This window comes from Odontesthes bonariensis, chromosome 14, assembly GCF_027942865.1.
Source record: "Odontesthes bonariensis isolate fOdoBon6 chromosome 14, fOdoBon6.hap1, whole genome shotgun sequence".
Taxonomy (NCBI): Eukaryota; Metazoa; Chordata; class Actinopteri; order Atheriniformes; family Atherinopsidae; genus Odontesthes; species Odontesthes bonariensis.
In genome coordinates, this window is record NC_134519.1 from 24460493 (window position 1) to 24487371 (window position 26879).

General features: G+C 39.1%; 2 protein-coding genes and 5 non-coding genes across 9 annotated transcripts; 6 read left to right on the top strand and 1 right to left on the bottom strand.

Moving 5' to 3' along the window:
- Positions 1 to 259: 259 nt before the first annotated feature.
- Positions 260 to 331, top strand: trnaq-cug (transfer RNA glutamine (anticodon CUG)). The gene has a single exon. It is a non-coding gene; the product is annotated as a tRNA-Gln (tRNA).
- A 702-nt stretch (positions 332 to 1033) lies between these two features.
- On the top strand, positions 1034 to 1105 carry trnaq-cug (transfer RNA glutamine (anticodon CUG)). Its single transcript has one exon. It is a non-coding gene; the product is annotated as a tRNA-Gln (tRNA).
- Positions 1106 to 1813: 708 nt separating this feature from the next.
- Positions 1814 to 1885, top strand: trnaq-cug (transfer RNA glutamine (anticodon CUG)). Its single transcript has one exon. It is a non-coding gene; the product is annotated as a tRNA-Gln (tRNA).
- Positions 1886 to 3462: 1577 nt separating this feature from the next.
- On the top strand, positions 3463 to 3534 carry trnaq-cug (transfer RNA glutamine (anticodon CUG)). Its single transcript has one exon. It is a non-coding gene; the product is annotated as a tRNA-Gln (tRNA).
- A 705-nt stretch (positions 3535 to 4239) lies between these two features.
- Positions 4240 to 4311, top strand: trnaq-cug (transfer RNA glutamine (anticodon CUG)). The gene has a single exon. It is a non-coding gene; the product is annotated as a tRNA-Gln (tRNA).
- Positions 4312 to 4672: 361 nt separating this feature from the next.
- On the top strand, positions 4673 to 13383 carry trnau1apb (tRNA selenocysteine 1 associated protein 1b). 3 transcript variants are annotated; one of them, XM_075483720.1, is made up of 9 exons: positions 4673 to 4856; positions 6307 to 6404; positions 6811 to 6910; positions 7741 to 7793; positions 8711 to 8839; positions 9330 to 9446; positions 10228 to 10534; positions 10719 to 10764; positions 12279 to 13383. In XM_075483720.1, exons 1-9 carry the CDS (start codon positions 4818 to 4820, stop codon positions 12413 to 12415), a joined length of 1026 nt encoding a protein of 341 aa, XP_075339835.1. In that variant the 5' UTR covers positions 4673 to 4817; the 3' UTR covers positions 12416 to 13383. The 3 variants fall into 3 exon arrangements, with proteins under 3 accessions (XP_075339835.1, XP_075339836.1, XP_075339837.1); XM_075483721.1 differs by having other exon boundaries at positions 10722 to 10764; XM_075483722.1 differs by having other exon boundaries at positions 4695 to 4733.
- fitm1l (fat storage inducing transmembrane protein 1, like) lies at positions 12417 to 17143 on the bottom strand. Its single transcript, XM_075483723.1, has 2 exons — positions 16021 to 17143; positions 12417 to 15338 (listed from the first exon to the last, which is right to left on the bottom strand). The coding sequence occupies exons 1-2, from the start codon at positions 16197 to 16199 to the stop codon at positions 14663 to 14665; spliced, it is 855 nt and encodes a 284-aa protein (XP_075339838.1). The 5' UTR covers positions 16200 to 17143; the 3' UTR covers positions 12417 to 14662.
- Positions 17144 to 26879: the final 9736 nt, after the last annotated feature.

Here is a 26879-nt window from a genome sequence, read left to right on the forward strand (position 1 = left end):
TTATTTCCAACTATTTACCTGAATATTTCCAAGCTTACAGTGAAGACTTTCTGTTTGATTTTAGAATATTCACATTGAAACTGGAAGAAGGGTTTAAGAGTTAAAGCACTTTGATATTTAGTTTCTTCTTTTCCAGGAGTTCACATGGAACTGCAAGTGGACATAATTTGTTAATTCATCAAACTTACTCCACAACTGTTGCAAAGCCAATTATTGAGGTTTAAATTTTTTACCCTGTAGATGTCTTAGCAATATACAGGGTTCCATGGTGTAATGGTTAGCACTCTGGACTCTGAATCCAGCGATCCGAGTTCAAATCTCGGTGGAACCTGATCTTTGCTTTACATTAACACTTCTTCCCTTTCTCATCTTTGATGAGACCACTCACTTAGTCATTTATGACTACCTCACTTACAATCCATAAGATGAAAATAATATTACAAACAGAAAGTCTTCAAACAAAATCAGGAATTTACAGGAAAAACACCACCACTTGTTCTAAGCTTACTCATAAATTCAAATATGTTGGAAAAATATACCTTTGATCAAAAATGCCATAATACAGGGAATGTTTTGTCTGTCTCATCAGGCCATATGATGAGGGGAAAACATTTGGAACATTGAAATGTAATAAAGATTGCCATGTCCTCAGAGATAAACATACTGTGAAATGACAACATTTCTGACAATGTTACCAAGCACTAAAAATGTGAAAAAAAAAGGCCCAACTTTTATGTAAATATGTTCAATTAGGGTTACTGAAGCAGTCCAGATTTTTATTTCCAACTATTTACCTGAATATTTCCAAGCTTACAGGGAAGACTTTCTGTTTGATTTTAGAATATTCACATTGAAACTGGAAGAAGGGTTTAAGAGTTAAAGCACTTTGATATTTAGTTTCTTCTTTTCCAGGAGTTCACATGGAACTGCAAGTGGACATAATTTGTTAATTCATCAATCTTACTACTGACATGTGTCAAAGTGCATATAGAGGTATGATTTTTTTTCTAATAGATATTATGATTATATACAGGGTTCCATGGTGTAATGGTTAGCACTCTGGACTCTGAATCCAGCGATCCGAGTTCAAATCTTGGTGGAACCTGATCTTTGCTTTACATTAACACTTCTTCCCTTTCTCATCTTTGATGAGACCACTCAAGTAGGCATTTGTGACTACCTCACTTACAATCCATAAGATGAAAATAATATTACAAACAGAAAGTCTTCAAACAAAATCAGGAATTTACAGGAAAAATACCACCACTTGTTCTAAGCTTACTCATAAATTCAAATATGTTGGAAAAATATACCTTTCATCAAAAATGCCATAATACAGGGAATGTTTTGTCTGTCTCATTAGGCCATATGATTGGGGGGGGGACCTTTGGAACATTGAAATGTAATAAAGATTGCCATGTCCTCAGAGATAAACATACTGTGAAATGACAACATTTCTGACAATGTTACCAAGCACTAAAATCGTGAAGAAAAAAAGGCCCAACTTTTATGTAAATATGTTCAATTAGGGTTACTGAAGCAGTCCAGATTTTTATTTCCAACTATTTACCTGAATATTTCCAAGCTTACAGGGAAGACTTTCTGTTTAATTTTTTGAATATTCACATTGAAACTGGAAGAAGGGTTTAAGAGTTAAAGCACTTTGATATTTAGTTTCTTCTTTTCCAGGAGTTCAGATGGAACTGGGCAAGTGGACATAATTTGTTAATTCATCAATTTTACTACTGACATGTGTCAAAGTGCATATAGAGGTATGAATTTTTTTTCTTATAGATATTATGGCCATATACCTGGTTCCATGGTGTAATGGTTAGCACTCTGGACTCTGAATCCAGCGATCCGAGTTCAAATCTCGGTGGAACCTGATCTTTGCTTTACATTAACACTTCTTCCCTTTCTCATCTTTGATGAGACCACTCAAGTAGGCATTTATGACTACCTCACTTACAATCCATAAGATGAAAATAATATTACAAACATAAAGTCTTCAAACAAAATCAGGAATTTACAGGAAAAATACCACCACTTGTTCTAAGCTTACTCATAAATTCAAATATGTTGGAAAAATATACCTTTCATCAAAAATGCCATAATACAGGGAATGTTTTGTCTGTCTCATCAGGCCATATGATGAGGGGAAACATTTGGAACATTGAAATGTAATAAAGATTGCCATGTCCTCAGAGATAAACATACTGTGAAATGACAAAATTTCTTACAATGTTACCAAGCACTAAAAATGTGAAGAAAAAAAGGCCCAACTTTTATGTAAATATGTTCAATTAGGGTTACTGAAGCAGTCCAGATTTTTATTTACCTGAATATTTCCAAGCTTACAGTGAAGACTTTCTGTTTGATTTTAGAATATTCACATTGAAACTGGAAGAAGGGTTTAAGAGTTAAAGAACTTTGATATTTAGTTTCTTCTTTTCCAGGAGTTCACATGGAACTGGGCAAGTAGACATAATTTGTTAATTCATTAAACTTACTTCTGACATGTGGCAAAGTGCATATAGTGGTATGAATTTTTTTTCTAATAGATATTATGATTATATGCAGGGTTCCATGGTGTAATGATTAGCACTCTGGACTCTGAATCCAGCGATCCGAGTTCAAATCTCGGTGGAACCTGATCTTTGCTTTACATTAACACTTCTTCCCTTTCTCATCTTTGATGAGACCACTCAAGTAGGCATTTATGACTACCTCACTTACAATCCATAAGATGAAAATAATATTACAAACATAAAGTCTTCAAACAAAATCAGGAATTTATGAGAAAAATACCACCACTTGTTCTAAGCTTACTCATAAATTCAAATATCTTGAAAAATATACTCTCGCCCATTGACTGCTGGAATAGGCTCCAGCCCCCCCGCGACCCGGCCGACTGATTCAGCAGTTTAGAAAATGGATGGAATGATGGATGAAAAATATACCTTTCATCAAAAATGCCATAATACAGGGAATGTTTTGTCTGTCTCATTAGGCCATATGATTGGGGGGGGGGGACCTTTGGAACATTGAAATGTAATAAAGATTGCCATGTCCTCAGAGATAAACATACTGTGAAATGACAACATTTCTGACAATGTTACCAAGCACTAAAAATGTGAAGAAAGAAAGGCCCAACTTTTATATGAATATGTTCATTTTGGGTTACTGAAGCAGTCCAGATTTTTATTTTCAACTATTTACCTGAATATTTCCAAGCTTACAGGGAAGACTTTCTGTTTGATTTTTAGAATATTCACATTGAAACTGGAAGAAGGGTTTAAGAGTTAAAGCACTTTGATATTTAGTTTCTTCTTTTCCAGGAGTTCACATGGAACTGGGCAAGTGGACATAATTTGTTAATTCATCAATCTTATTACTGACATGTGGCAAAGTGCATATAGAGGTATATTTTTTTTTTCTTATTGATATTATGGCCATATACAGGGTTCCATGGTGTAATGGTTAGCACTCTGGACTCTGAATCCAGCAATCCGAGTTCAAATCTCGGTGGAACCTGATCTTTGCATTACATTAACACTTCTTCCCATTCTCATTTTTGATGAGACCACTCAAGTACGCATTTATGACTACCTCACTTACAATCCATAAGATGAAAATAATATTACAAACATAAAGTCTTCAAACAAAATCAGGAATATACGGGAAAAATACCACCACTTGTTCTAAGCTTACTCATAAATTCAAATATGTTGGAAAAATATACCTTTCATCAAAAATACCATAATACAGGGAATGTTTTGTCTGTCTCATCAGGCCATATGATGAGGGGAAAACATTTGGAACATTGAAATGTAATAAAGATTGCCATGTCCTCAGAGATAAACATACTGTGAAATGACAACATTTCTGACAATGTTACCAAGCACTAAAAATGTCAAGAAAAAAAGGCCCAACTTTTATGTAAATATGTTCAATTAGGGTTACTGAAGCAGTCCAGATTTTTATTTCCAACTATTTACCTGAATATTTCCAAGCTTACAGTGAAGACTTTCTGTTTGATTTTAGAATATTCACATTGAAACTGGAAGAAGGGTTTAAGAGTTAAAGCACTTTGATATTTAGTTTCTTCTTTTCCAGGAGTTCACATGGAACTGCAAGTGGACATAATTTGTTAATTCATCAAACTTACTCCACAACTGTTGCAAAGCCAATTATTGAGGTTTAAATTTTTTACCCTGTAGATGTCTTAGCAATATACAGGGTTCCATGGTGTAATGGTTAGCACTCTGGACTCTGAATCCAGCGATCCGAGTTCAAATCTCGGTGGAACCTGATCTTTGCGTTACATTAACACTTCTTTGACTTGTACTGTTTTCTGATTGATAGGATGAAAACAATATTACAAACATAAAGTCTTCCAACAAAATCAGGTATTTACTTGAAAAATACATTGACTTACTCATAAATTCAAATGCCATAATACAGGGAATGTTTTGTCTGTCTCATTAGGCCATTATAATAGTGCATTTAAATCAAAATATTAAATATATAATAATATTATTTTGTAACAAGAAGACGTCCATCTTCTGAGAGACTTATCTCAAAACGTCTTTCGTTGTCAGACAGCAGTTACAAAGTGTACATACTTTCTATGTTTTGTACAGGCGGCTACCGGAAGTGAATCGCTGAGACGGAAGAGAAGAGAAGAGAAACAGCGAGCCTTTCCATGAGTGTACGGTGAACGTGCTGAGAACGTAAATATTATATAATTGAGCTTTTCCGCGCGGCCTTAGAACAGAAAAGGACTCATCAATTGTGCCACCTAGGCTCCGGAATTTATGATGTTTAACAGACAGAACAGCCTGTGGATGGGTGATGTAAGTCTGAAGTCTTCGTTTCGTTTTGTGTGTGGACATTAGCTTAGCTAAGCGTGCTTGTCCCAAGCTGAGTTAGCCCGGATGTGCCACCCCTGTTGTTAAAGACAAAACTAAACTCTGCGTCTAAGTGCTTGGTTTAGGTGACTTGTCGTTGGACATTTCAGGAGAAGCACAAGTCAATGTGCAATTGTAAAATGCCAGTGGTTTGCCAAACACTCTTTCTATCAGTATTTTTTCTGGATAAGCGCCTCGTCGTCGTCCAGCAAGTGTTAGCTAAATAAAGGACTGCATTCAAGCTAAAGTTAATGTATAACACCAACTTTTTGGATTGCACCCATGTTTATTAAATTGCGTTACATACGACCTGACGTCGTGTAAGTCTTAATATGGCTGAGGACATATTTTGGCGGCGTATTGTGCCTGAACGAAAATAATAAATGATAATTAGTTAGAAGGTAACGTGTGTGTTCCTGGCAGTGGTCTGTTTATATGGCCAGCTTGTGAACACAGTGTTCATATGAGGGCTTGGTAGTTAACCAGCTATCAAACGTTTAGGGTAAACTTAACAGAAAGTTGTTAACTAGCTATTACGATGTGGTCCATTATAGCTGTGTTTGTGCCACTCTTGCTAACCAGACCGGATGATATTAGCCTAATTTGTAGCAGGGTACCACTTTTTTTTCCAACAAAATTACTCGCTAAAAGCAATAAAACGTATAAGAATTGTTTTTTTTTTTTTAAACAAATGCTTTAATCTGGGCAACCAGGCTGAGGAGTCCTTCCCTAGCCGTAGACGCCCCTCAAGGTTGTCATGACGCTTTTGTACGTTGGCAGTATTTTCGCTGCCAGCGAACAAGCTTTACATTTTAACAGTGAATCCCTCTTCTGTTTTAAAAAGGAAAATAAGAAACTCGGAGGCATTCTACTAAGAAGACACACAGTCTTGTCAGCTGTTCGTCAGCAGGGTAGACTGTAAAAGATTTAATTTGCAGAGGAGAGGCAGACGAGAACAATGGTAAAACAATTGAGAACCATACGAATGATGCCTCTCGGCACCATCTTACTCTTACCCAAATTAAAACAGGATGAAAGAGCAGCATTTGTTCACAGGAAAGCTGGTAACAGTAAGGGAAGGTTTTATCCTAAGGGTAAGCTTTTAAAAAAAAAAGTGAAAAACTAATTCTAACCTATTTGTAATCACCAACATTTTAAAACTGTAATTTGCTATGTCAGTAATGGAAACTGATCGCTATACTGTATATATCTGCACCGAAACATTTAAAAACAGAACGCGTTTAAGAAATGATAAGAACATGAGCTATTTTCACGTCAAAATCTCTTTCTACAACATCTACACTTGGAAGGCTGTGCACAAATGACACTGTTCTGCTGTGTGAACTATTTGTATTTAGTTTAACATGTTTCACTTAATTTCTTCATTTACTTACAGCTGGACCCATACATGGATGAGAACTTCATCAAGCAGGCCTTTAGCGCTATGGGAGAATCACCATTTGGAGTCAAGATCATCACTCACAGGATAACAGGGTAAGTAATGCAGTTGCTTGATCTCCACATACAGTCCGGAGTGAATGCTGCATACCTCTGCATTATCACATGCTGGCTTTCCAGGCCAGGCCATCAAAAATTTTGATTTGTATTTAAAACTCTTGCATAGCACAAGTCCGATTAGGTCCCTCAGGCGAGGTTCTGATAGGGCTGTCGCAGTTGAGGAATTCCCCCTGCGGTGAGTCAGGGCGGATCTATCTATCTATCCATCTATCCATCTATCCATCCATCCATCACACTACACCACACTCTTCTGGCCGCTTTATCATCTTCATTCAGCTGGTCTCCTTTAGCAGAAAGACAGTTGCTACTAAAGGAGGAACTCTGCTCGTTTATATATTTTCCCAGGAGTAAATTCCTCTTTGTTTGCCGTCTTGTTGTGCAGTGGTTCAGCAGGATACTGCTTTGTGGAGCTGGCAGATGAAGCAAGCGTCGACCGCTGCGTCCAAAGACTCAACGGAAAACTGGTTCCTGGATCAAATCCGGTAAGTTCTATGGTACAGTTGCAAAATACCTAATCATGTCTATGTTGTACTCCTTACAACAATATCTGTTATCACTGTTTCTCCATAAATACATACTTTATTGATAATTTAATGCCACCTTCCTTTTTTTCAGTGATAGACTCATGTTATCAAGCAGTGTTTACTTTTTGATTTGACTGTGGATGGTGGAGCTCTACTAGCCTTGGTCTTGCTTTGTTATAGCAGAAACACAATAGTATTGGATACTTAAAAAGTCATTACAGCAGACTGTTTTTTGTCACAACACCAGGTTTTTAAAGACCATTGGTGAATGGGCCGGAACCGGTAGATTTTGTTAGTGCTGTCACCAGCGAGCTCTTCAGGCTTTAGCAAGATGCAAACTGAATACTTGTTACACACATTAGCGTTTATCCGTTTGGCTGAAGTGACAGCAAGCTCACATGTGAAGGTCTGGTGATGTCAAACAAACAAATCATCCCAGCCTGAAAATGTCAGACTCGAATGGTGCTTGAACTTGTGACCTATTGGGAATGCTGATGCCCCTGTGGGCTGGCCAAGCTACTGGGCTCCCCTGTTCACCGGCCTGTATCTGCTGCTGAAGGTGGCTAAGAGGCGGCTTGTACATGAATGTACTTTGTTTGAAGCTGGTGAATAGAGTCTCTGGTAGGAACTAACTGAGGAAGGGGCTAAAGGCTGGTCTGGGTGGTGGAGGTATGTAAACCTAAATAACAATAACTCCACTCTCTATTTTCAGCAATAACAGAGCTATACTACACGTCATTGGTGTGTGAAGTTGGCTTAATGTGTGTGTTTTGTCTCTTTCTGTGCAGCCCCGCAAGTTTAAGCTAAACTATGCCACTTATGGGAAACGACCAGAGGCAGGGTAAGATGTGGTTTACATTCAGCCTTGTTTGTCAATGCAAGAGTCCAGAAGAAGTAAAGAAATGCCTCCATACTTTAAGAAAAAAAATGGTGGTTTAATTCATAGAAGTTATATAAATATACAAGTGGTGGAGGTGTTTTAGAGTAGCTCCAGACCTTCGCACAGAACTGTATGTTTATTTGAAAACAAAACAAAAAGAAGTTTAATATATTTATTAAAAAGCATCTACAAGTTACATCTCAAACTGACACTGACTGTTTGAGGAGAAAGAACTGTGGAATTGGAGAGCTTCAGTTCTGATGTTGATCTTTTCCTCATTTGTTCTCCTTGAGTTAGACTCGGTTACATGTTGCTGCTCCTCTAAAAAGTGAGCAAAGAAACTGAATTTATTCTGCAAATTAATTTAATTATTAAAAAAATCTAATCTGTCATGCTGCATTAGAAATTGTTAGTGTTAAAAAAAGGAGAGATTATCAAACCTGTCAGTGGATTTTAATTTGAATCCAACCTCCAAACACCAAAATTGGCGTAGCTCATACAATGTACATCTATACACGGCTGCCTCTGTACTGTGTCATGGACTGGACAGGATGGATTGTTCATGATGGGTGATCCAGTTTAGGGTGAACATGTTTCAGTAGATGGATGAAGGCGTTGTATAAACCCACAATTAGATATTGTGATAATCAAATTGGGGAGGGTCAAGAGCAGCTTTCAGCTTTGCTCCAAGGTGGTCTAGAACCCGTTTCTCTAGTCCCTTTGTGACACATGACGAGGAGGCGACATGAAGCTGCACTCTTTACATAGAAGACAGACACTTTGTCATTTGTCTAGTTCTAAATGAAATGGTAGAAATATAGTATTCTCTTTATTTCTTCATGGCAATCAAGTCTTTTTTCTTCTTTTTCTCTTTCCAGGCCAGAGTTCTCAGTGTTTGTGGGCGACTTGGCCTCTGAGGTGGATGATTTCCAGCTCCATCAAGTTTTTAAGAAGTACACCTCCTGCAAAGGAGCCAAAGTAGTCACCGACCAGTACGGGTACTCCAGGTATGTCAGCTATTGTTGGTGGACCATACAGCAGAGGGACTTGTTCTGTGTGACATGGGATAATTGGTTTGACTATGATTTGATTATAAGATTTCTTTGGGATGTAATGTATTGTGACTTATTAAACTTTTGTTAAGAAGTATACAGTACTCTAATCAAGTGTTTCCTGTTTTCTGTGGTGTAATGATTGTTAGGATAGCAGTGTTATGGACGTTGACCACCAGTGCATCTTCATCTATTTTCGAAAAAGGCTGAAGAAATGTTTTCTTGCCGTCTTATGCTAAAACTATTGTTTTCCCCATATAGGCTAAGCAAGAGCAACTCACAATTCAAGTGATGCTACCTCATGTTAAAAAGTAAAACAGCAAGTTTCAGTTCTACCATAATAATACCCATTATATTCTCTTTCTCATTATAAGTGGCTATTACATGGCAAGTATGTGGCGCTTGTTGTTGGGCAGAGGAGATGTAACTCTCGTCTGACTTTCAGAGGTTACGGCTTTGTCAAGTTCGGGGAGGAAAGCGAGCAGAAGAAGGCGATTGAGGAGTGCCAGGGTACAATGCTGGGAGGAAAGCCACTCAGGCTTAGTATCGCTGTAGCCAAGAGGTAAGATACAAGGTGACAAAACGGGACTGGTGGTTTTGAAATGAAAACATTGAATCTCAGCCAGAGAAACTCCTTGTTTAAGACCATGCTTAAAATGCATGGCTTCTATTGTGTGGAGTATTTCACTGCTTTACACTGTGCATCCTGAAAGTTTTTATAATCGCCGATTAAGTTTCTACTATAAATGTTACCAATAAGAATAAAAACTTAAAGAATACTAAATGTAAACTATTTCCCACAGAACCCTCAGTTGCGGTTGAAATTTTGAAACCATAACAAAGTTCAAGTACAACTTGAACTTAAAGAGTCTCATAAGTTTGTGCTTTTACAAGTTGTCAAAGCACCTGTCCTCTCATGTCGCTGTGATACGCTCGCTGATGACAGAAGGCGGAGCTCTTGACAAGAAGCACTCCTTCTCAGATAGCACTGGAGACCGCCCTGCTCTTCTCTTCTCTTCCCCTCCCAACACCCTGACTTTTATTTTGGTTTGCATTCTCAGTCGTCTTTAATGGCGTCTTCACCATCTGCGTGTGCACGGGTTCAAACTGAAAAGGCTGAACAACAAGACTTGTACCAAGTCCCACATGCTCCATTGCACGTGCTCAGCAAAGCACCAAATGTCAATTAATCTGCAGCTGAAAATGATTTCTGTCCACTGTCGTACTTCCCGTTTGAGCGACATATCTTATGTGGCAGATCTTAAAGGATATGTAAATACTTATGTTCTTTACTTAATTTCTTGTTATATTTATGGCACTTTGTTGCATTTGTTGTTTTGCAGCCAGAAGATGAGTAACTACCATGGAACCCAGGGCCAGAGTTACCATAGCAATTACAACCAGACTCAGCCGGGATACTATGGCAGTCATACAGGTGGTAGTCAAAGCGGTTACTATTCTCAGTGGGGTGGCTATGACCAGTATGGTGGCTACAACAATAGTGGCTACGGCAGCGGCTACAACAGCGGCTACAACAGTGGCTACAACTACAACTACGGGCCCTATGGTTACCCCCCGCCAGGCCACATGATGCCACCGCCTTCCATGGGGATGCCACCCATGTCCACGGACATGTCAGGAGCTGTAGAGGTGAGAGAAGCTCTCTGTTGAATTCTCAAGGATGCAGACCCTTTAAATGAAATGACAGAAGCCACTCAAAATAAAAGATAAAAATGCTAGAGGTAGTCATGGTCCTTTATGATCTTACAGCCTCATTGAGTTTCATCGGATTCCTTGCTTGAAATGTTTCCTAATGTTGAGTGTCTTTCTCCAGCAGAGCCACGAGCAGTCTGAAGAGATAGAGGATGACAATGCAGAAGGTAAAACCCTGTTTGCATTTAAATTGTCTTTATTATCACATCTGCTATGATGTGACTCAGGAGCCGTTTATTACCGATCTCATACATGTTACAGGGTTTCCGCGGAGTCATAAAAAGTCATAAAACATAAATTTAATAATAAGAATTTTAGGCCATAAAAAGTCATAAAAACATCCAGATTTTCCATACAAGGTCATAAATTACATTTCGCCACGTCTTAAATTTATATGCTCGTTCATTCATTCGTTCTACCATCGCCTCTCCACCTCGAGCCCATACGCTGATGGCGGAATTCATTCGTTTCGCCTGTTGCAGTTCTGCCTGAGGAATCTGGGTGGTATCGCGTTCCAGAACTTCAAGGTCCATGCGCCAGTGTAGCACTTCCATAGAAACCCGCGCCAACTTCAGAGCTTCACTGCCGGTGTTCTGATCATGTAGCCTAGGTCTATGGTCGCACGGTCTACTTAGCCTAGCTTGTATTGTGTCTTAGCTTTTACTGTCTTAGTGGATTAGTGAACCTATCGGCGTATCACAATGGGAAAGTGCACATTTAACGTGTTATGGCTAGAAGACGGTGCGTTTAAGAATTGGCTTAAGCCCGTCGCGAACAATAGATACCAAGCCTATTGCACTCTGTGCAAAAAGACATTGGAGTTCTCCAGTTTAGGCTTTAAAGCCTTGAATTCACATGCAAAATCAGAGAGGCATAAAGTCATAAAGTTGTACAAGGTTTGCAGCGGGTGCAGGCCACCACTCAGTTTTGTTCTCCGTCACTACCCGGTCCAAGCTCAGCACAGCATTCCGTTAGTCTCGCTCCAGCCGCCACACACAGTGCTTTCGGATCAACATCCACGTCGAAAGCGGAGGTCGTGTGGGTGTTGAACACCGTTACGAAACACCAGTCATACAGCGGGAACGAAGACATTGCCAAACTTTTCAATTTAACTGAATTAAATAAAAGAGCTCTTCTTAACATTTTATATTGTTGATTGGTTTAATAGGCTACTGTTGTGTACCACTGTTAATTTACAGTGGTACAGTTTACAGTTGTCACAGTTGTAACAGTTATTACAGCTGTACATGGTACAGTTGTTTACAGTTGTTAAGTGAATAAAAAAAAAGAATTTTTAAAGGAATCGACTAAAGTTATTTCTCGTAATTCGTGTAGGTCATAAATTTAAATGATCATGGTCATAAAAAGGTCTTAAATTGTCTTAAATTTGACTGACTAAACCCTGATGTTAACCGTTTACCTTTGTTATATGCTTGGTACCTCAGTGTTTCATTCTAAACGTTTTTAAAATATTTCTTTAGTTTCCGTCATGAGTAACATTTGAGCCTGTGAACAGCTTGTTGAAACCACAGCTGCAGGTGTGGTCTTGTGGCACAGACGGCTTCTCCCCATTCCATTACTCTTTGGCTAGATGTTGCTATGCTGCTATTGGTGTTTTTCTCCTCATATGCCATATTTATTAAATGTGTGTTTTAAATATGTGCTCTGTGGCATTTTACAGAGCCCATCCCTGAATGTGACGTGGAGCAGTGGAACAAAGATTTTATGCAGCGCAGTGAGGAGCTCTATGACGCCATGATGAACTGTCACTGGGAGCCCCTGGACTCTGTGGACTCCCCCATCGCTTCCCTTTCTTGATAACTCTTTTTTTTTTTTTTTTTTTTAAAGCTCTGTCTCCCTTACTCGTCAATACGTAATTTTTAATGATTTTTGTACTCCCAGATCTTTCCACCACACTGACACCTTATAGGAGCCAGCAGGAGTTCACCATCTCCGTACTCATCTAAGTAAAGACTGGCTGTATGTACAAATGTACTTGTTCCTCTCCAAATACTTTTAAGTGCACACAAACATTCACTTGACTGAGTCATTTACCATGTTGGTAACAAACAGTAATTTGGTCAATAATCAGTGCAGTTGCTGTGTAGGGTGTGCCATCACCAGAGCTACAGAGATGAAGTGCTGAAGCCCATCGGCACACGGTAGCTGTAGAGTTGTAAACTGGATGTAGTGTCTCTATGTTTCACCACTTAATGATGTCACAGAGGAACAAACACCATGGGTCATTCATTGTTGTTGATCCTTGTTGTAATGATCCGCAAAAAACGACTTTGCTCATCAGTCCTCAAAAAAACAAAAACTATGCCTTTGTTGTCTTTTGCCATCTTCCTCCTGTCAGTCCAGGATGGTCATTAGAAATATATTGTAGATAAAGGACATGCGTCCTAATCGGCTTCTTCAGATTTTAATGAAGGACCTCTACACATTTTCTTTTCTTTTACATTTGTTGATCTTCATTGACTTTCATGCGCATTGTGGGAACGCTGGTGATATTGAGTATTCCAAAAGACAAAATGGCCGAAATGTTATTTATCACTATTTTTCACACAAGAAGCTCAATGTCTTTATGTAATGGATGAATACTACAACCTCCTGATATGTTTGAGTACTGGTAAACTGTCCACGAGGTTTTTGTGAGGTTTCCAGCTGATTTGTTGTCCAATTTCAAGGTAGCATTTATTTCCTGCTTGTAAATGTCTTTACATTTTGTACATATTTTCTTTCTGGAGATGTTTTATCAATAAAACAAATTTAGGAAGAAAGCGTGACAGTCCCTACCGTGGTTATCTTTTTATCTTCACCCATTTTCCATCTATGGCAGGTCTACGTATAAGTTACATTCATTCATGTAAAATGTTGGAACGTATTCTTGCACCCGATAAACCAGATCTTAGGCCCGATCCACAAAAACCTTAGCCTGCAACCAAGAGTATCAGAAGTATCTGCTGCTAACACACAACAGAGCCCCCCCTGCATGTCCCATGTCTATGCTGCGACTTATCAGAGCTGTTCTGACTGCACTGGTTGACCTGCACAGGCAGAAGGCTGTAATGTGGCTTATGCATGAACACCTAGGAAAGTTGTCCATGCAGCCTTTGTGGCTCTTCCAGTGACTGTAGGAGTTCTGCGCCACATTTTGCCTAGTTTGATAATACACATGAGATTTACTCCTCCATATACATACATAACATAACCTTCCCTTAACATACCTAAACCTATCTCTAACCTTTATTGTGAGTCATAAAACAAACCCAGAGGAAGCAATTTCTACCCCTGGGGCCACAGGTCACCATGGATCCCCACTGGGCATAATAAACGAGAAAAACAGACGTTTGAGGTGACAACAGTACCTTGCACAGTTGCAGCAGGTATCCTTTTGTTGATCGCCTGATTTATTCTAATCTGTCAAATCCATTAATTTATGAACAATGCTAATAAGATATGTGGACTTTGTGTGCAGGACGAACCAGCCCATTTCAGCCTTTGCAAACACACAAAACTATAATGACTATGATCACCATTCTAGTGGTTAGTTGTCAGCATATAAGAATGAGCATGTTTGAATTTTGACAGTTTTAAGATCAAAGCACTGCTGTAACTAAGTACAACTCCAGAACAGATGGCATGGCTGTAGTCATACGTTAGTTATGTATTTAATCATCATTAAAATGTTTCGTGCAACAGCTGGTTTATCAAGTGACTATATTTACGTTGAAATCTGTATATTTCACATTAATACATCTGACCAAAGGAGGAAAAACAACCCAAACTCAGCCAGCGTCTCTGTGAAATCTTGAGCTCTCAATTTATTCATTTTTAGCAGATTGGCAGGTTTTGTGTCTTTAAGAAAATGCTTTCCATGTGGAGACTTTCCTGGCATCTGCTCCCCACAACCTCTGATGATTTAGCATGTGTTTGCTCCACAAGTGTACAGATAAAGAGGAGCCATTTGAAGTCATTTGAAGCCCACTGTGACCATTTGATTGTTGATAGTGAAATTAATTTGAAATTGAATGCAGTGTTCCCATATTTTTTTCTATTCAGTTAACTGTAGTGATTGTGGTTGAGTGCATCCTCTGCCTCAGTGCTGCTGCTTTTGGTTTTAAGAAGTCCCTGACCAGGCCTCCCAGGGCAGTACCAACTGGGCCCCTGGCGGAACCAGCCCTGATACAGTCCCCTCCAACTGAGACAGCCTAGAGCGCCCCCTAACAGTTGTGTAGGGAACTGAGGGAAGTAAGCTAAGAGACATAGCAGCAGAAAGATCCAAAGGCAGAGCAGGAGAACACAGAACAGGAAGAGGATCCTCAGGGGAGCGTCTGAGATGCCCCCAAGGCTCAGATAAGGGCCAAACACAGCTGTCTCTTCTGCCAGCACCAGGCAGCACAGACAGAGGAGGAAGACGTCTTCTGAAACTTCATACCCCCTCCACAGCATCCCAGCTTTCAGGCACTCAGATTTGATCGCCCCCTCTCGCAACACCAGCAGAGGCTGCCCATTGGTAACCTCTGCACCAGTGTGTAGACGTTCATAGCAACTTCCTGTGGTGTTCTCCAGCAGGTCCAGGAGTTTGCAGAAACCAAACCACAGTCCACCGGCCACCACGAGCCTGGAGAGATGACGGATAGAGAGAGAGATGGAGCGCCTGATGGAAAAGGAGAGGATGAAAACAAAAGAACCGACGAAGATGCAGGTCCAGCCCCAACCAGAGCGCAAGAACAGCCTGCAGGAAAGAGAGGAGAGTGCAAGAAGTTGTCATTTTATGCATTATAAAACCCATATTAATAATTCCCATACAAAGTGTCACAAATTTTCTGATGATGACAATGCACATTTTGTATATCATAATATAAATATATAAAAGTGCATTCTTACTGAAGAGGTTCATCCTGTGTCAATGACGAGAGAGGCTATCAAGTTGACATAAGCCACCGTCTTTTTGAGTCACCTGTTACTTTATGAGAGTCATAATTTGGCATGCAAATCTGCATCATATGTGGTCACATTTTAGAGCATTTGGGAACAGTTTTAAAGTTTAATTTCTTCTTTTGTTTAAAAGAAACTGTTCAACGGTTTGGTGCCTTCTTTGTCTTATTTTTTCATTCCATAATGCATCAAATGTTTTCAGTGCGTAACAGGTCCATTCTGGCTGACAACAAGATGGTCCTGTTCTGTATTCAGTGCTTATCCACTGAAAAGAAGGAAGAGAAGGAAAGGCGGTTCTCGGTTTGAACCATGTTCCCAATGCAGCTTTGACCAAACCATTTCAAGAAACTCACATTTTCCAGATGCTGGAAGTTTTGATACAAAATATGGTAGGTCTTCCATGAGTAATACACAGATAGAGAATTGTAAATGACACAAGTGGGCCAAAGTGCATGATAGTAAACAGGATGTGGTCTCACCTGTAGAGAAAATGGCTTCTCTTGGCAAAGATGCTGTGCTGAGATACCCAGAGGCTCAGTGCAGGACCGAACATCACCACTGCTGACAGCAGCAGGTGGAAGTGCCGCCGGAACAACGTGTTACCCAGCAAGCTGGCTGCCAGGTTCGTTAGTACCACTAGCACCTTGTTGAGGAACATCTGAACCCACGTCCAAAACTCTGACCAGATCTAAGCTAATACAGGAGAGTTACCTACTGTATACAGCAGTGGGTTTGTATAGATTATCCACTTCAGACCCAACAACATACACTGTTTTCATGTGATGAAGCTGTAATCCTCTATAGAATGCACTGTAAACAGCAGTAGTCATGGGTTACCTCTGTTGCAAGCAGGAACAATTTAGCATCTTTTATAGTCCAGAAAAAAAAGCACAGCTCTAAATCCACCAGTTTAAACAAACTAGATTATATTTTTAAAGCTTGAGATCAAATCCTTTGGTGCTTCGATGGTTAATCCAGCAGAAATCCAAAACTGCTGGCTGTGCATTGAAAATAGTTGAAGTCCGCTGTTATTAGCAGTTAAGTTTCTGTATCCATGCGTTGGTGGTGCACTGTGTAACATGAATGAAGTGACAACTGGTTTTTAGCATTCCCCAGACTCCAAATATGTGCACACAGTGTGAAATCCAGCCCCGAATTTTTTTAGTCCAGGAGGCTCCAACTGTGACTCAGAGCAGGTTACTTTTATGGGCTCGTAGTTTTAGCTGCAGCTCAGTAACGTTTGTGCAGGTTTTCCATTCCTGTTTTCTTGCTGTCATTGCCCACCTCTGTTTGCCTCTGTAGGAGGGCAGTGTCCTCTGCCGTGTTACACCATGAGTTGTCCAGCAGTTGTAGCTTCAGAATACTCTTCTATTTCCACTGTAACTGTAGCCTCTCTGCTCTTCTCTTGACATTGACACCAGTCCTCTTCAGCACACACACTTAAAAGTCGATAGTTCTCACCCTGACATATGTCTCCTGAGCCTTGAAGGTGTCAAATTGCTCCTACTGAGATGAGGTTGGAGCAATGAAAGAAATTCCCCCGCAGTGATGACACAGTTTATGACTAACCTCAGCTTTAATGCAGAGGGGAATAAAAGGCCGGGAGATGAGAGCTGAGCAACACTGACAAAAACAATATCTTTATTAAAAGAGACATCAATTAAATGCAACGTGTCACATTATGTGTGTGTTTGAAAATGGATTCATGTGTATTAATAGCAGTAACCTTTGCACTGTATCTGGTCTCAGACTCAGCTGCTGCAGCGGTCTGTTGCTGTCAATCACAGAAAGCCAACACGCACACAGAATTTACACAGATCAAAGTTATTGTCTTATCCCTCGTTCTCCTCCCACCCTGAAATCATTCTGCTTAATTTGCTTTTGTTTAATTAACCCTAAATTACTTTCATCAAATAACTGGATTGTCACCTCAAATCCACAAAGCTCCTCTCGCAAGCAAATCAGCTTCTGCAAAGCACCCAACACATGTAAAGCATTACTCTGGATCAGTTGGGTTGCTGTGAGGTTTGACGGTCTATGTTATCACCGAATTTTCTTTGTTTTTTCTTCAGGCGACCCTTTCCCTTGACCTTTACAGAGAAGAGATCAAAATTAAGGGGAGAACAGCTTAGGAAGGTGAATTAAATCAAAGCAATTACTGTATATCACTCAGGACATAATTAAATAAAAATAATGAATGTCTTTATAATAACAGCCCTCTAGGAGGGAGAAAGATAGCCATTTTGTTTTGAACAGACACAGCCTGAGCAGTAAGTGTGACCAGAGTGTGGGTTCACTCTGCACTGTGGGTTGTCCCACAAGGGCCACCCACCGTTGAATTTGCTCACCTAGGATAATGATCATGGTGACCAGACATGTGTCTGTTGGTAAAAAGTCATGTTTTAAATCTTGTAACAGATTAAACAAGCATTGAAATATTTATAATTGTTTATGTTCATGCATTTGGCAGACAGGAAGACAGGAAGACAGGAAGACAGGAAGTCTTGTTGTTGCATCATTCCTAATTTGTGACTCAGCTGAACTCTAGCTGCCTGCTGCTGTTTTGCTGCTTGCACCAAAGTAAAGAATGACCTGGTTTCCAAGTGTTAAATGTCCTTCTTCTCTTTTTTCAAACACATGCTGAGAAGATGAGCAGTCTAGTTATGGAAGCACCTCTTAGGGTACAGACATAATTCGATCAACTCGTCACTGAATCTGTTATGTAACCTTTAACTGCTATAAATAATATCATGCTGGAATTGAGGAAATGGATCAACACGTTTGAGGACACTACTTGTTTTTTTTATTTTTTCCCAGCCATTCTTACAGTTAACAGTCAGTTATGAATTCATGCACATTCACTACAAGAAAATGCACTTCTGATTTAGTTAATTTGCCATTTTCAGAAATCTTCCATTCATTAATTTTCTTACTGATTAGCGGACCACTTTTTGCTAGAGGTTTTACAGTTTACAAAATGATGTTTTCTTAAATGCAGACCTGTGTTATTCTGAAAGATTCCTCTCTCATGTTTTGTACATTTAGAAATGAAAACAAGGAAACATCTTTCAAAATTATGTGTAATGAACAAGGGATGGAGGGGAGTCAAACCCCTTCTTCTCCACAGCGTTTTGAGTAAATTTCACCGAATGTGAAGGTGAAAAAAGCAGAGGAACTATTATTTTAATTAGTGATGTGACTCCCATTATGCAGGTATATCTGCTGAAGGTTGCAAGCCATTTATCAGTGTTTTATATTATTTTTTTTTGCTTAACCTTGTAGCACCCACAGTTGCAGATATGCAACAAGCTTTTTATTTATTTACATTATTTATTTACATTATATTTTTATTTACATTACATTATTTGATTTTTTAAATTTACATACATTATTTACATTCATGTGTAATATTTTTTTACATTACATTTTATGTGCCGACAGTTGTCACAGCAATCATTTTCTTGGGTCAGTGAATTACACTCTGCTTTGCGGTGGTCTGTTCTAGTTCGTTCTGGTCTCGTTTGGTGTGGTCTGCTTTGTCCACCTTTCACAGCGGTAATGGGAGGTCAGGTCTCCAAATTGTATTATTACAAAATTAATCAGGAAAGCCCACAGTTGCAAATATGCAACATTGCCTAAAATTCCAAAAATATTGGTTTATTCCCACCCAAAAAGATGCAAGAAGAGCCAAAATGATTTTTTTCAATGATTATTCATATGCTTGGGTGCTACAAGGTTAAAATTAACTGTGTTCTTTCTGTATTGGTTTTGGGGTTAGGCTTAGTTTTCTATTCTTAACCTGCCCCCCACCCCCCACCCCCCCCCACCCCCGATTGTTTTCCCCCCCTTGATCATCCCAGAGTGAGTGAGTGAGGTTTTTACTCTTTAAATTAAATAAAGGAAGTAAAGTAAATTGGGACCAATAGAATTATATCTTGTATTCTAAACTGCGTGCCTGAGTGCCTCCCTTTTCTTTTTTGGGTTGACAACCTGGAATATTTCCCTGGCTGAAACTCCAGGTTTGGCAACATTAGAAACTTTTAACTGCCCTCACCCATACATCACGCCTCACACTGACGGCAAACAAGCCACTTGGAAAGTGTGTGGTATCAGGATAAATGATGCCGGCTCAACTACGTCCAACTTCATCAGGCACCTGAAAACGCACAAGGTGCCTTTGTAATGTGAAAAGGGTAACTTGGCGCGTATCGACGGATACAGCTAGCAAACTAATCAAAGTAAACAGTGTTGCCATGTAGTGAACAATCTGCAGCAGCCTGTGAAATTTGCAAAGGACTTTGGTTAAACAGCCTAGGTGAACAGTTACCTTGCTAAGCCAAGTCTACGTGGATGTAGCTTAACGTTAATCTAATAGCTGTTTTTAAAATGGCCCACTTTTACTATTTCAGGGACACCTGATTAAAATTCCAGGTGACTAGTTCTCATCCACATTTGGCTGCCCAAGTGTCTAAAACGTAATATAGGTTACAATTTCTTCAGTCATTTGAGACTTTACTTGTTATTGGTCAAAGACTTGAGAGTTAACTTGGAAAATAATGACTTGTGAACATGTCTGCGGCTGTCCCACAATCATACACAGAGCTGAACAGTTGGAGATCAGTTTGGGAAGTCTGAGGGACCGAGTTCAAGTCTTTACCAGGTTCCATTTTGAAGGTTCAAGAAAGACCAAACTTCTCTCAGGAAGAACATCTCCGGCTGTTAGAGATCAGCTTGGGAAGGCAGATGGACTGAGTTCAATCCTTTTCTGGTTTCACTCAAGTATGTCTTCAAATTTTGAAACCAACAACTTAAATGAAGAGATGAAAGCTTCTGGACAGACAAAACAGAGTGGAAGAATGTCTCAGAGCCTCCAAAGTTAAAATTGTTCACCTAACAATTTTAAGCTGGAGCCTCAGCACCAAATGTCATCTCAACACATAAATAATATACTTAAATTAATTGAAATCATTCCCACAGAGCTAATTCAAAAACTATTTCCTAACTAAGGAAACCAACAAATTGCACAGAAACTTCTCGTCAGTCCAATCCTCCATCCTGAGCGCAGGGCAGCTGGGGGCCGAGAGGACAGGAAAGGGGACACCAGGCCAGGGAGACCTGCTGAAAAAGAGGAACTCTGTTAGAAAAATATCCAACTATGACATCTTTAAGACCTGATGGAGCTTTAAATGCAAGGACAACAATCTTAAATTCTATTCTGAATTTAACAGGGAACCAATGAAAAGAAGCTAAAACTTGAGAAATCTCAGCCCAATAATAAACAATCAATAAATGGATGGATGGATGGTCCAGTGTGTGGGTGGAAAATATCACCTTCAGCAGCTAACGTGATGAAATGAAAACTGACGGCTTGGTGAACTCACTAAGGAGTGAATAATGAGGTGGAAGCAGAGGAAGGTGAGGAACAACTCAAGGCCACTTTGGTGCTGGAAGTCTACATTTTTAGACAGGGACTGAATCTCTAAGGTTTGTTATGGTGTTTAGGCACATTTATTTTATTGTAAAAAGAAAGTACACATCCCTAAAATCATATTATAGCAACAAGATGAGTTATTTTCTCATGTTTTCTTTAGATTTAAAGCATGTGGACCATTGATAAGAAGGCACTAGTTGTAGGAAGGCACTGGTCCGTTTCTCTGTGTTTTGTTACATTTTTCTAAGCTAAGATTATGAGCTGTTTACATTTAACTGGTGTTTAAAATGTTTTATTGTTTAAATGGCTGTTACAGATGCTGCGTACAGTGATGCCCACTGCTCCTTGATTCCTAAACTAAAATGTGCAACTTACCTGGGGGCTAAAAGAAGGAACTAGGACTGGGCTGAGAGGGAAGGCCAGCACCCTTCCCTGCAGTTTTTCCAGGGACAACTTGCCCTTTTTAAATGGGAATACAGAAGTTGTGGTCATTTGTGTGTGGTCACCCAAATGGTTTCCACTGTCTCTGTTTAAAGCCTGTTTGATCGCCTCTCATGGGGCACCTTAACCTAGCCTTAACCCTGAGGAACAGAAGGATAAGGCTGAGTCAGCGAAGGAGTGGAACTGGAATTTGAAATAAATAAAGTCTCCTAGAATCGGATGCCTTCTGTGTCTTGTATGAATGTAAACAATGTACATCCTTCTGTTACTGGGTTTATTCACATGTTATACCGAAACAAGGCCACGTTTCAACTACTTTTCCCTGTTTTTTTTGTTTTTTTTTTCTCCTTGTTATCAGTTTCTGACGCCACCTTCGTGACAGACAGATGTTCTGCTGCTGGGGTGGCTGAATGCGCCTCAGCATCACGTTTCTCTCAGAGACCCAACAGTAAATGCTTAGATGTTGTCCATGAAATGAACTGTCAAATTAAAAAAATGTCTTCGGAGAAGGCGAGCTGTCCTTGTGGATCTGAGCGGATCTGGAGTGTAGGACATGAGCTGAGGCAGGAAAAGGAAAACCGGATTCAAGATTCATGTCTTCTAAATGAAGACTCCAAGTAAAATCAACCAACCAATATCAAATATGTGGACTGGGAATATCTTATATACAAAAAAATAGTGCATTTCTTAAGAAAAGTACGTTATTATGTACATAAATATAGGACAAAAGAATGCGCTTACAATTATTTGGTAGGCTTTTATTTTTATGTCCTCACCGGAAGTGATATCTAATTGCGTATCTGCTAGCTTGACAACTTCTTTGTATCTGTCTCTATACTTCCCTCCGGCGGCCACAAGCTGTAACTACACCCTGAACGTCAGCATGAACATTGAAATGTGGGAAATCTTTCTCAAATGAGGTTTTATGATGGAAGAGAACAGTCATATTAATATTGTGACAACCCTGTCATATTTAGTTGACATTATGAATGCTGGAGTTTTACCACAGCTTACATCTCTTATTATTACTCGGTGAAGATAGATAGATAGATAGATAGATAGATAGATAGATAGATAGATAGATAGATAGATAGATAGATAGATAGATAGAGCAGAGCATGGGCTTTCTGTCAGAGGGAACAGAGCTTACTACAATGAAAAGATGCAAAGTAGGACCAGTTTCAAACCTTCACAGTAACTGGTAAAAACGTCTCGTAAAGATTGTTGAGCTTTGTCAGTTTGAATGTTTTACTCAAAGCATTGTTGTCCCGTTGTGTCTGAAATGGAGTGAATTCTGTTACAAAGTCATTTTGTTAATATGATGAAGGCAACCAGCTGCAGTCTACAGATTCAGTTTATACTGTGAGCAGGGCGTTTCTGCCCTCTAGTGGCCACATATGGTATCTACAGGAAAGGTAATGCTAGATATATTACAAATGTCTGACACTTCCGGTAGTACCTTTCAAAAATAATATAATATTAACAGACGTAATATAAAGCTATTTGATCTAATAACAGCGTAGACTTGTTTTATTTACGAGTGACTGAATATAAATAAACACTAATTCAATTTTGTCAATGAACTGAATTGTCAGATTAAAAAATATCTTCGGAGATGCCTTTCTACACTATGCTATGCGCCCTTTGCAGCTGTGGGCTTCGAGCCCACACTCTCTCATTCACCACCTTACTTTTTTTTTTTATCAGTCTGAGCTATAACATTCCACACAAACCTTAGTTTGATTGTTGGTCTCTATCCCTGAAAGAAATGATGATTAGATTCCTTAAAGAATAAAACCTGGAAGCACAGAGGATTAGAGCGAATTGAACCCATGATGATTCTAACCCCAGGCAGCATCCCATCATCCTGAGCAACTCTTTCTGAGCAAGTTTGTTGAACTTTAAAAGTCGTCTGATCATAGTTTCCATGTTCTCGGAGGCTCAAAGCTTTTACCCAACAGCCTGAGCTGCCTGAACTACACACTGAAAGGTTGAATCCTAAAGTTTCTCTTTTCATTTTGGCTTCAAAAATGCCAGCCCACTCTGAGCTGAACAACCTGCCCTTCCTTTTGTAAAAGCCATCAGCATCCACAGAAGCTGCTCTGTATCTGCTTGAACCACCAAATCACAGCTTCAGCCTCCTTTCTGAGCTGGTTCCATTCTTCTGTTTGGATGCTGAACTGCAGAGTTTATTTCTTTAAGAGCTTTGATCCCTCATCTTGACAAACTAAAAGCTGCTCAGTAACAGTTTGAGCCATTCAATTAGAAAATGAAACTTTCCAACTTAAAGATTTTCACTCTTTACTTTGGCCTCTAAAACCTGGAGACATTTAAACTCTTTAAGCAGCACTCACAGGACTTGAATGATCTCTGAGTCCCAAAACAGTTTATTGACCCTCTGAGCTTTGCCTTCACTTGTTTGTGCTGCTTTGTTGGCACTTTTTACACGTTTGGACATTATGAACGCTCACGGTGACTTTATGGATGAAAGCGATGTCTCGACCCTGCTTAAAAGTTTCATCAGTAGGTCAACTGAGAGAAGGTCCACTTTTGGAAATGCATGAAAGCCCTGAGTCATGAGTGCAGACTTTTCTTTTTTTCATTCATGGTGTATTTTATCTGCTATGCCTGGATGTGTTAAGTATACTGAATAAAAAGATACATTCAAGGGTACAAATAATGCTGTTATGTTCCTTAAATGGCTTGATTTAGTTATCAAAGTTTCATTTTCTTAACAATAAAGATGCCTTGTTCATCCATTCTTGTTCTCTTATAACTGCATGCTATTATAAAATAACTTCAAATCAAATCCTTAATCATTGATAAGTGTGCTTGCTTACCCCCCCCCCCCCCCAACAACCCCCCCCCCCCCTCTCAGAAAATAGTTCAGACGTCCATGGATGTGTTTATTCTCTGCAGCTGACAATGGGACTCTCAGATAACCTCTTCTGTTTCCTGTGTGTAGTTTTGTATTCATCGTCACTCAGAGAGACCGAGGCTGCTCAATTAGATGAAATAATCATTAATTGCATCTTTTTAAAACAGTAACATTATATCAGAATATGTCAGAACACAGAAATAGATGTCGTTTCTACATCTATAAAAAGCTTTTTTGTGATCCCTTCTCTTGCTTATGGCCTTACCACCCTGAACACGCCCAATCATAAGCGAGTGTATAATACATTCTGTGCAAATGATAAACTTAAAAAATAGACAGATGTATCTATCATAAAACCTAAACATTAGCAACACCAAATAGGCTGCTGTGGGAGTATCCATCACAAAAGGTACACTGCCAGGTAATGGCAGTGATATTCCTATATAACGGTCAAATCTTGTAAATATAACTCTGATGAGTGATAAAAAGTCATTTTGAGAACAAAAAGTGGCAAATTGGCAAGTCAGTAAGCAACGTGCTGATTGGCTATTCACGCAGGCGTCTAAACAGGGTCAAAATTCGTACTTGTAACTTGAGTTTTGTGAACTTGTAACTTCAGGGTCGCACTTGAAGGTGGGAAATTTGTGTGTCCGTCGGATTTAGTTTTACACAAGCACAAAATATTGCTACAGATACAAATATGTTTTACACGTACACAAACTATTTTTAGGAATCCAAAACTTTTTTACACATGCTCAAAATGTTTTTACAACTTCAAAACTTTGTTAAACATGTACAAATTGTTTTTACATAAGACAAAATATTTTTACAACTTTAAAATTTTGTTACACATGTGAACATCATTGTACAACTGCAAAATCTTTCTGATCCATTACCTGCTGACATCTATAGGCCCTGCAGTAACACTGCAAAATGCAAAATTCTGGAGGAACAAGTAATTAATCATAAAATACTGTTTCGTAAATGCTTCGTTGAAACAAGATGTTTTTGTCAAGTGAAAAAAATAATTCTTGTATCAAACATTTCACTATTATAATAAGCAACCAAGACAGGGCACTTTGGTAAAGCAATCTCTCCAAAACTCAGGAGGAGCAGTTTTTAAATAAACTTTTAATAAATATATCGGCTATTTTCTCAAAATGTTAACTGGGGAACTCATTAGAGACTAGGTGCAGCAAGGTGTCCAGAGAAATCTCAAAGACTAACAAGTGATAAATATAAATACCTGCCCTCTGCTGGTGGCTGGCATCAAATAATAAATTATAAAAATGTATTATTTTTTTTATTCTTTTGTTTCAGTCATCAAGCAGTAGTAATGGTAATGCTGTGAAAGTCCTCACAGTCCTTGAAAGTCCTTGAAATGGAATATTTGTCTTCCTGGTTTCTGTTTGTGCACTCTTCAGTGCGTTCCAGTTGTATTTACATTGCTCCAAATTAGAACAGAAGCCAACTTTTTTATATGGGGATACTGTTGGCATACCTAACACCTTCAACGAGTTTAGATATGAGGAAGGAGATATCCTGATAACTTTTGATGCACATTCATAACTCACCCATTGAGTCTTGATGCTCTTGCCTACTGCCAAACTAGAGGGATTATGCCTCTTCATGAGTCTTAACTTTCGTTGTCAGATATGATTCTTAACATGACCTCTTTTTTTGAGTACATAGATTCCTACTGGCTGCAGTTCTGAGGAATAGCAATGGGTAGTGTTTTTCTCCTGCCCTATGCTTGTCTGGTTGGAAAGAAAATTAATTTTTAATTTTTTTTTAAACTTGCCTTCTTGAAAAGATACAATGGTGACATTTTGCTTTTATTAAGGGGTGAGAAAAAAAGAATGATCTGAGCTTTTTGATTACATTAATTCTACAAAATAACTCTCTATTTCAGCAGGGAACAACAGGAAGTGTCTGTCCATTTTCTAGAGCTTACCTCAAACAGAAACAGCTCTGTACTACCTCAGATCACATTTAAACATTCTTCTAATTTAAAAGACAGATTGTTTCATTCTGAAACTAGAAAACCATCACAGCAATATCTAACCCTAAAGGCAGTTTTCATTGTGGCCACTGCGCACAATATTCCAATTTGTAAATTTGACACCAAGTTTACACATTCACATATTGGTGAGAAATACTTCATTTAATCATTGGTCAACTGCAGTGGCACACACATTTTGTATGTTTAGTTGTGCTTGTGGTCTAGTTTATGTGGGACAAACAAAAATAACTCTAAAGATGTGCATGTCTGAACTCAAGATTGTGATATGTGCATGTTAAATCTGATGTTATGCACTGACTGACCACAGCTCCGCAGCATCTCTGAAGCTCTGGGGAGCAGAAAAAAAGGTTGGTTCCTCTTGTGGTGGGGACATCATCTATTAGCATATTAAACATATTAAATCCATGCATCATGGGCAACAGTGAAGATATGAATTAGTCAGTTTTCAGTGCTACTGTACATGTTACATGATGTTCACAAGATGTTTGTATTTCCTTCTTTCGTCATTGGAACTTTGAAAGATATTTGTTCCTCTGTGTCTGACGGTATTCGCTGTGTGGTATTT